Here is a 10,112-nt window from a genome sequence, read left to right on the forward strand (position 1 = left end):
ATGAGGCAGTATCTAACTGGTAATTGTGATTTGCATTTCCCTAATTATTAGTGATGGTGAACATCTTTTCATGTTATCATTGGCCATTTTGGCCATTCATCTATCATCTCTGGAGAAATGTCTACTTTAGTCCTTTGCTCAGCTTTGAGTTGGGTTATTTTGTTGTTGCTGAGTTTTAGTCCTCTATATAGTCTGGGTTTTAGTCTTTTATCATATATATGATTTGCAGATATTTTCTCCCATTGATTTGCCCTTCTACTCTCTTAAGTGTTTTATTAACGCACAAAATTTGTAAATTTTCATAAGATCCATTGTTCAGCATCTTTAATTCTTTTTCAGCAGAGTGTTTTGCCTTCAGTAATAATTTCTTTAATCCAATAATAATAAATTAAAAGTTCTTGGTAACAAGAATGATAGGACTAAGTAGAGAAGTTCTGTAGTTTTTCTGCCAGGAGATAAAACAGAGCATCTGGTGAATTCCTTAAAGAAAAAAAAAAAAAAAGTCTCAGAGCACCTATAGAGCCTGCAAACCTCCCACAAATAAAACGGAAACACTGAGGGACAGAAGGCGATCTTACTGTGTATTTTTGGCAGGGTCACCATGACATTCCATTACAACAAACATTGCCTGAAGTTAGTTGAAATTCCCATTGCATTCACTTGTTACAGTTTTTCCCTCAAGCAATCAAGGAAGAAACGTGTCCACTGATTTAAGAGGTGCCAGCGATCTTATTCAGCTGTCCCAATGGGGTTTTCCCTAAGTAAATCCGCTACTCAGGTTTCTGCTTTGCATATGGATTCAAAAGTGGGTGATCAATTAATGCAAAGGACAGAGAAAAGCAAATTGGAGCCCGTGACTCAGTTATTTCAAAACACCAAGAAAATAAGATTAGCAGACGCAAATCAAGAAGCCTTTACAAGGAGCAAAGACACTGGCACAGGATATCTTTCAGAGAAAGCCTTGGGTCCAGTGATGTGTGTTAAAGAAAGTGATGGGATAGAAATGACAGATGTTGAATGAAGTTATTTTGTATGTTACTGAAGAAACCAAAAATGGCTTTTGACTAAGAAGGCCTGATGAATGAGAGCCTTACCTTATTAGGAAAACCTAACAAAATGAAGGAAGATGATCACTTATTTTTTACTGTTTATGAATCAATGTGGATTGCAGCTTTTGATGATACATATTTAAAAAATGTTGCTTTAGAGAAGAAACGTTCCAAAATTCAAATTCAAGATTTCTCTCATATTACTCTCTATCCTTGTCAAAAATCAGAGGTTTTCTCTAAGGGTATTTAAATGTCACCAAAACATTTTAATTCTAGTGTATTTCTCTAACAAGTGATCAAAACTCAAAAAACAGTGCCCAGTTTAGTATCAGTATTTCCCATTATTTCTGGTGTATTGCTTTTATATGTTGGATTTCCAGCTGGAGATTTTGCTTTAGAGTACTTTATCTTCCTGCATTTTTGCATTTCTGTTCTGTTAAAAATCACTGGTAGCTAAAGAGGCATTTCACATTTCACATCCTTTTAAACTTTTTTTTTTTAACCCACACAGAATTCATTTCAGAGTTCACAAAACAGTTTTTCTAAATGCAATAATTTATCTTGCAGATGTTACCATTTTATGCCACCAATATTTAATATAAGAAAACAGCCTAGTTGTTTAAAAAACTATATATATGTTTTATATAAACATATATACATATATATGTATAATACTGCTGTTTCAAACTTTCATGCATTGGAGAAGGCAATGGCAACCCACTCCAGTACTCTTGCCTGGAAAATCCCATGGACGGAGGAGCCTGGTAGGCTACAGTCCATGGGGTCGCTAAGAGTCGGACTCGACTGAGCAACTTCACTTTCATTGTCCCAAATAATGTTAGCTGAAATTAAAAACCACTTGTGTCTGGACAGATAGTGACCTGTAAATATTTCTACTATGTATGTTTTGAACATTTTCCTATACTTTAATATTTAATGGTGATCTCTAATGTCCAGTTGAGCAATATCCTTAATATTGATAAAGGAAAAAGGCATACTCAAGAGGAAAAGTAATCTTTTAGGGGAAAAAATATTCTGTTAATCAGAGAAAAACTAAACATACGTTTTTGTAGTTTAAAACCATTGAAAAGGATGTAAGCCAATAAGATGACACTCTTTATCATTTATAGAACATAATTCTTTGGGAGACACAAAAATACACAAATCATTTGTTCACCTAACCTGCCACTGTGCTTGGTGCTTGGGATAGAATTGTGAATAAAACAGCAACTGCCTTCTTTGGTGGGATTCCCTGGTGACTCAGATGGTATTGAATCCACCTGCCAATGCAGGAATTGCAGGTTCGATCCCTGGGTCATGAACATCCCCTGGAGGAGGAAATGGCAACCTACTCCAGTATTCTTACCTGAAGAATTCCATGGACAGAGGAGCCTGATGGGCTACAGTCCATAGGGTTGCAAAGAGTTGGACATGAATGAATGACTGAAACAATAATAACACCTTTGTAATGCTGTCTACCAGGAGAACATCAGACTAATTATATAAGATACAAATTGTGATGTGTCATGAAGAAAAAGTTAAACGGTCAAACTGACAGGAGACATAACATACACTTGATTTTTATTTTTTTTAACTTGATTTTTAACTGTGGGAGCTAGGAAAGATTCTCTGAGAGGTGACATTTACAGTTTTTGCAAGGACACGATTGTCCAAGTGAGATGATGGCCAAGGGGACAGAGTTTAGGTGAAGTTTGGCAGGACATCATGATGGTCTGAAAGTGGAGGAAAGAAAGGGTTTCTAGCTTAAAAAAAAAAATGGCTAGATGCTTGAAGGTTCTCTAGGAGAAAGAGTGAGCTGAGGAGCACGGGTTTTGGACATACCAGTTTCCAAGGCAGGCAGTTCTATGTGTACGGAATGAAAAATACGAATTTGAAAGATGTATACAGAGTGGTGTCTAAAGTTATGGGAATGAATGAGGTTGCTTAGGGTGAATGTAGAGTGTGAGATAAAGCAACTACAACATTCAGAAGCTGGCCAGTGCTGGGGGAGCTTGCAGAGGGGATGGAAGAGTTGACAGGCTGGTGGAAAACCAAGACAGGATAATGTCAAGACTGCCCACCAGTCTTTAAGGTGGGGGCAGCCAACTGAAAGGGTAAATGCAGACTGAAAGTTCACTGGATCTAGCAACATGAATTGAGAAGATCATGGGTTGAGAAGATCCCCTAGAGAAGGAAATGGTAACCTACTCCAGTATTCTTGCCTGGGAAATCCCAGGGACAGAGAAGCCTGGTGGGATAGTCTATAAGGTTCCAAAGAGTTGGACATGACTTAGCAACTAAACAACAACAAGATAAGCAAAGGGCAACACAATTGTGTGGCTATCTTTAATGATAACTAGGAAAACTTCTACTGGGACTAACTTTGCACAGAATCCATTACCACCTGCATAATCCAAGAAAGACTAATTACTCAGACTAACTTCAATCAAAAGGGTAACATAAATGAGGAGCCATTGTGTCTTTATTGTAGCTTTAAATGAAGCCCTGGTCGGGGTATCTGCACCACCTAACTGTTGAATTCTGGATGATTCTCACTCCAAAATTCAAGTCTCGATGGTTTCTATTCGAAGGAGAGACTGATGATTTCTGTCCAAGACTGAAAAAGGACGACGAATTCTTTGGGCTCCTCTCATCAAGAGGAGGGGTCCATTACTCCACCTCTTAACTCTGGGTTGTCTTTGCTGGTGCTTTGGCCAACAGAATGTGGCCGACATACTACATCGAAGGCTATGCCTGAATGAAAGTGCACCAGCAGCCAGCAAGCACCAGCTGCCGAGGATGTGAATAAGACGTGTGAATAAGGGTGTGGAGCTCTCGGCTCAGCCAACCTGTGCCGAATGCTCACTGAAGCCACCCAAGCAAGCCTTGCCCATATAAATGTTCAGTTCAGTTCAGTCGCTCAGTCGTGTCCTTGCAACCCCATGAATCGCAGCACGCCAGGCCTCCCTGTCCATCACCAACTCCTGGAGTTTACTCAAACTCATGTCCATCCAGTCGGTGATGCCATCCAGCCATCTCATCCTCTTGTCGTCCCCTTCTCCTCCTGCCCCTAATCCCTCCCAGCATCAGAGTCTTTTCCAATGAGTCAACTCTTCGCATGATAGAAATAATAAATCGTCGCGTTAAGCCACTGGCGTTTGAGGCAGTTTAATGCCGCTATAGTTACCTAGAACTTTACCTGCTAGGGGAATTCCCCATCTGGCTAAGCCCCACAAGGATGTTCTTGCCAACTGCATTGAGGGATATCCTGAATGGGGACGTTCATGGCCCTCGGTGTGCTTGTTTTCCGGCTCTCTCCTTCCTACCTGTTACCATCTCTGTATTGGGAATAGTAGCGTTTATTCCTTTAAATGCCATTTGTCTTTTAAAACGGATTTTAGTTTCGTCCCCTTCCAACTGCAGTTGCTTGCCTGCCCTTTGGACTATGAGACGCGCAAAGCTCAGCACAATGCTTGGATAAATGTTCACTGAAGAGCATGCGACCCGACTACTCTGGGTACCTGGCCGGCCCCCTCCAGCCTGACTCGGCCCCACGCCTACCTGCGTCCTGCGGACACCCCCTCCACCCCCTGGGCCGGCTCTGGGCTGTCCCGCGGGGAGCCTCCATCTGGCCTGGGGCTCTAGGACTTTCGATACTACTATAATGACTGCTATTATTAGAAAGGGAGTAGCGTCCCTGTTTCCAACCGGGCTTGGCGTCAAGCAGAGGGCACCCCAGGATTCCCCCTCCCACCGGAAACCCTCAGCCACGCCCCCTCCCGCCGCTTCCGGTGCTCCGCCCCGCGCCGGCCTGGGCGGCTGGCAGAGCGGCCGCATGCGCGGCTGGCTGGTCTTCAGGTCGCACGCGTACCTCGCACACGGTCCTGCGCGCGGCGTGGGCGCGACCGGAAGTAGCAGGTGTGTGAAGCCGGAGGCGCGGCGGGTGCAGGATGGCAGCGTGGGCCCCGGGCACTGGCAGCGGTCGGGCACCTCCGATCCCGGGGTGCAGCAGGCCCCGCGGTGTCCGCTTAGAGTTTGGGAGGACCTGGCTCTACGGTTAGGACCGGTTTATCCTCAACACAGGAGTGTCCCAAGTTAGGCATGTTGGGTGCCAGCCCTTGGCGCGCCCTTCGAGAGCCAAAAAGCCGAAATCAGACAGGCACACGGCCGTCCGGAGACTCTGGATAAGTTAAGTGCTAAGAGATGGGATCGTGTCAGCACAGCCACAGATTTCAGTGGAGCTGCAAGACTGGTAGTGGAACTCCATGGGGAGAGTCCCCAAGGCCCTCTTACTGTTGGAGGACTCTCTGTTTGCCTGGAATATGCTACTCCCTTCAACGTGGTAGAAAGCATCAGATGTGGAGACTCAGTTCAGGTATCCCTTCCTCTGTTAAACTTCTCCTAACCTTTCTAGATAGAGTGTACATTGGTTCCGCTTTCTGTAGTGTCAAGGTATAGCAAGAGTGATGAAAATATGACGACTCTACTATAGAAATTATTCCTCCAGGATGTAACTACAAAATAATTTGGCCTAGTTATGGATTTTAGTACCCCAGTCCATCCCAGGCCTTTAACCTAGAAGAAAATTATAACCATTCTAAGGAATGGAATTAAATGATTTCTTTACAATCATAGCTAGTCAGAATACTTCATTATTATAGCTAGTATTTTCACTCTTTTCATCAGCACTCCTAACAAATAATGTGTGGAGTGTCGAAACATAATAAAATTGTTCCTAACCTTTCTACATAACCTTCCTACTCTGACCTCTCTGATCTCAGGAGGAGCCATCCTAATTTAATATGGATCAAAATAAAACAGACTGCCAGTAAATCATGTATCTCACAGTCAAATAGAAATTACATTTCAAGTATTATAAGGACATAAATCTTTCTACACTGATGTTCATTGTTGATAACACAGAACTAGAAACAACCTAAACTTACAAACTAAGAGATTGGTTGAGTAAAAGGTGGTGGTATTTGACAATGAAATATTACACAGTAAGACTGATGTAAAAGTTGGTTTAACACTGAATTAAATAACAGTTTGGTTACACTTCTGGTGGGGAAGTGTGTGTGGATTTACACGTGTACAGAAAAACGGAGAAGGCAATGGCACCCCACTCCAGTACTCTTGCCTGGAAAATCCCATGGATGGAGGAGCCTGGTGGGCTGCAGTCCATGGGGTCGCTAAGAGTTAGACACGACTGAGCGACTTCCCCTTCACTTTTCACTTTCATGCATTGGAGAAGGAAATGGCAACCCACTCCAGCGTTCTTGCCTGGAGAATCCCAGGGACAAGGGAACCTGGTGGGCTGCCGTCTATGGGGTTGCACAGAGTCGGACACAACTGAAGCGACTTAGCAGCAGCAGCAGCAGCACAGAAAAAAATGGGTACACACAACATGTTAGTTGTAATTTTCTCCCAGTGGTGGTATTATGGATTTTTTTTTTCTTGCCTGTCTGTATTTTCTCATTTTTCTCAATGAATGTGTATTACCTGTGAATTAAAAATAATGTTTTGGCTTTGAAGTATATTACATAATTATTTTCAGCTTTATTATTTGAATAACCTCTGCCCTTATTCCACTTCAGCTAAAACAGTTTGAGGTTTGTATGATTTATTTCCTTTGAGTACTCCGTTGGAGAAGTTTTATTAAAGACTAATGGTAAAGCCAAAAGGCAAGAAAAGGGACTAGACTGGATACTTAGATAAGTTTGGATCAAATAACCAAGAAGCAATAGCTACAAAATAGAATTTAATTTTCTTTTTCTCGATCATTAATTTGTCTTCCATTTTTGACAGCATGCTAATCCCATTTTCCATGAAGAATTGCTTCCAGTTACTTTGTAATTTCAAGGTCCCAGCAGCTGGCTTTAAAAACACAGTTAAAAGTGGACTCATTTTACAGTCAATTTCCAATGACGTTTACCACAATCTGGCTGTGGAAGACTGGATCCACGACCATATGAATTTAGAAGGTAAGCCAGTCCTTTTCTTGTGGAGGAATTCTCCCACTGTGGTAATTGGTCGGCATCAGAACCCTTGGCAGGAATGTAACCTGAATCTGATGAGAGAAGAAGGTGTGAAACTGGCTCGGAGGAGAAGTGGAGGAGGCACAGTCTACCATGATATGGGTAACATCAACTTGACTTTTTTTACAACCAAGAAAAAGTATGATAGGATGGAGAATCTAAAATTAGTTGTGAGAGCCCTGAAGGCTGTCCAGCCACACCTGGACGTGCAGGCTACTGAAAGATTTGACCTTTTGCTCGACGGACAGTTTAAAATCTCAGGAACAGCTTCCAAGATTGGCCGCAATGCAGCTTATCACCATTGCACTTTGCTGTGCAGCACTGACGGGACCTTCTTATCATCTTTGCTGAAGAGCCCTTACCAAGGGATCAGGAGCAATGCCACTGCTAGCACACCTGCCTTCGTGAAAAACCTTATGGAAAAAGATCCCACTCTGACCTGTGAAGTAGTGATAAACGCTGTTGCCACAGAGTATGCTGCGTCTCATCAAATCGATAACCACATTCACCTAATAAACCCAACAGACGAGACAGTGTTTCCTGGAATAAACGGCAAAGCCAGAGAACTACAGACCTGGGAATGGGTATATGGCAAAACCCCGAAGTTCAGTGTGGATACTTCCTTCACTGTGTCACATGAACAGTCACACTTGGAAATTAAAGTATTCATAGACGTCAAGAATGGGAGAATTGAAGTCTGTAATATTGAAGCACCTGATCATTGGTTGCCACTGGAGATATGCGACCAGTTAAATGCAAGTCTTATTGGTAGTAAGTTTTGCCCAATTGAAACGACAGTGCTAACAAGTCTATTACATAGAACATATCCAGGGGATGATGAACTACACAGTAAATGGAATATTCTGTGTGAAAAAATTAAGGGAATAATGTGATTCCAGGTAAATTTCTAAATGTTGACAGTTTTGATGAGAAAATTAAAATGTGACAGTGCATTGTTTTTTCAAATTTTATTCTTGGCTGTGAATGGGCTTTCTCTCGTTGCAACGCGTGGGCTTCTCATTGTTGCAGAGCTCAGGCTCTAGCCTCGAAGGCATCGGTAGTTGGGACTCGCAGGCTGTAGAGCACAGGCTCAGTAGTTACAGCACACAGGCCTAGGCACCCTGAGGCGCGTGAAGTCTTCCCGGACCAAGGATCAACCCTGTGTCCCCTGCATTGGCAGGTGGATTCTTAACCTCTGGACCACCAGGGGAATCCCTGTCTGTCTTCATTGGTTTTAATACTGAGCTGGCTAAAGGGTTCATTCAGGATTTTCCATAAGATGTTAATGCAAAAACCGGAACAAACTTTTTGGCCAACCCTGTATGGCACTGCATTTGTATTTCAGCTCTTTCTTTTGTTACCATCTTGGGGTTGGATACCATAGTGAACACTCTGACCTCCCCGTTCTTTTTCTTTCCACTAGGGACTAGAACCCTGGCTTCTTGATACTATAAATTTCTCCCTTTTAATTACATTTCCTTATCCTTTAATTCTCTCCCACTAAACCAAGCTTACTGCACTTTTCTAAGCCAATGACTTTTCTCCAGTCTTTTCTAAGCCAGTAACTTTTCTCCAGTCTCTTGCTTCATCTCCATTTCTTACCAGCATTCTCACATTTCTCTTGACCTATCGTAGCCACTTTTTTCTTTCAACAATTGATTTTCTACTCCTATAACTAGATGGTGGGCAATGCTAGAAGAAAATTCACAGAATCATGTGTCTTCCCAGGTGGCGCTAGTGGTAAGGAATCCGCCTACAATGCAGGAGATGAAAGAGACATGAGTTTGTCCCCTGGGTGGAGAACATCACCTGGAGGAGGAAATGGCAACCTGCTCCAGTATTCTTGTGTGGAAAATCCCATGGACAGAGGAGCCTAGCAGGCTACAGTCCATGGGGTTGCAAAGAGTCGGACACAACTGAGCTCACACACGCGCCATGTTCACACACAGATTCGCCCAATCTCCTATTTATAGTTTTTCACTTGTTTTTGTTCTGTAGGTGTCAGATTCAACTCACCTCTGTTGACTGCCTCTCACGTTCGCCAGAGGCCGTACTCCTAAATGCTCCCGCTCTTCCTAAGCTGAGAATTCCGCTACTCTTAATCTGGTCACAAACCTTCATTTATAATTTGTGGGCAGAGGCTTTCAGAAATGAGCTCCTTCAGCTGCTCGTTTTCTCCTTCAACTTTTCTCATTTCATTCAATCTCAGAAAAAGAAATACCTTCTCTTCCTTAAAGCTGAGCCCCCTACTTGTACTGTGGATTGTTCTTCAGCTTTTTTTAAAAAAATACTTAAGCTGCATTTGGTGTTGGTTGCATCACTGAGATCTTCTGTTGCAGTGCAGATTCTCTAATTGCGGCTCTGGGGCTTAGTTGCTCCATGCATGTGAGCTTTACTTCCCCGACCAGGAATTAAACCCATGTCCTCTGTATCTCAAGGCAGATTTTCTACCACTGGACCACCAGGGACGTCTGTTTGTGTTTTGTACTATCAATTATTTATCTCCTTTATCTTGCATAAGTCTGTCTCAACTTTTACTGAATCATTAGTACTCTTGCCTAGGAAATCCTATGGGCGGAGGAGCCTGGTAGGCTTCAGTCCATGGGATCACTAAGAGTCAGACACGACTGAGCACACTTTTCAGTTTCATGCATTGGAGAAGGAAATGGCAACCCATTCCCCTGTTCTTGCCTGGAGAATCCCAGGGATGGGGGAACCTGGTGGGCTGCCCCGTATGGGGTCGCACAGTCGGACACGACTGAAGTGACTTAGCAGCAGCAACAGCAGCCTTAGTGAATGGACATGTGAATGTCTCCCCCTTCTCAAAGACTGCTGCTCAAGGGTTTACTGTTTCTTTCCATTGCATGGTTGCCAAACTGCTTCAAAGAGTAGCACTCCTGCCAACCATTTAATGTCTCTATAGTTCATTCACATACTAATTCCTACACTAGTTCTTGTTTATCGAGTGCCTACTCTGTGCCAGGTACTTTGCTAGTTGTTGGATGTTCCTGGTAAAAGAGACATG

The 10,112-nt window shown here is 43.0% G+C and overlaps 2 protein-coding genes across 3 annotated transcripts; both read left to right on the forward strand.

Annotated features, from left to right (window-relative positions):
• C11H2orf15 (chromosome 11 C2orf15 homolog) lies at window positions 1-1,021 on the forward strand. Its single transcript, XM_018054702.1, is given in 3 exon segments — window positions 1-19; window positions 683-734; window positions 736-1,021. Coding segments are annotated over 3 exon segments (357 nt in total).
• LIPT1 (lipoyltransferase 1) lies at window positions 4,860-8,045 on the forward strand. Of its 2 annotated transcripts, none has more exons than XM_018054909.1 (2): window positions 4,860-4,967; window positions 6,858-8,045. In XM_018054909.1, exons 1-2 carry the CDS (start codon window positions 4,885-4,887, stop codon window positions 7,978-7,980), a joined length of 1,206 nt encoding a protein of 401 aa, XP_017910398.1. In that variant the 5' UTR covers window positions 4,860-4,884; the 3' UTR covers window positions 7,981-8,045. The 2 variants fall into 2 exon arrangements, with proteins under 2 accessions (XP_017910398.1, XP_005686338.1); XM_005686281.3 differs by lacking the exon at window positions 4,860-4,967 and adding an exon at window positions 4,976-5,424.

Source organism: Capra hircus, chromosome 11 (genome assembly GCF_001704415.2).
Source record: "Capra hircus breed San Clemente chromosome 11, ASM170441v1, whole genome shotgun sequence".
Classification (NCBI taxonomy): Eukaryota; Metazoa; Chordata; class Mammalia; order Artiodactyla; family Bovidae; genus Capra; species Capra hircus.

Excerpts from the sequence above, each read along its gene's own strand:
- LIPT1 (XM_018054909.1), top strand. The coding sequence starts at position 4,885 with ATGCGCGGCTGGCTGGTCTTCAGGTCGCACGCGTACCTCGCACACGGT. Across the intron at positions 4,968-6,857 it reads GGCGCGACCGGAAGTAGCAG|CATGCTAATCCCATTTTCCA; the intron begins GTGTGTGAAGCC and ends CATTTTTGACAG.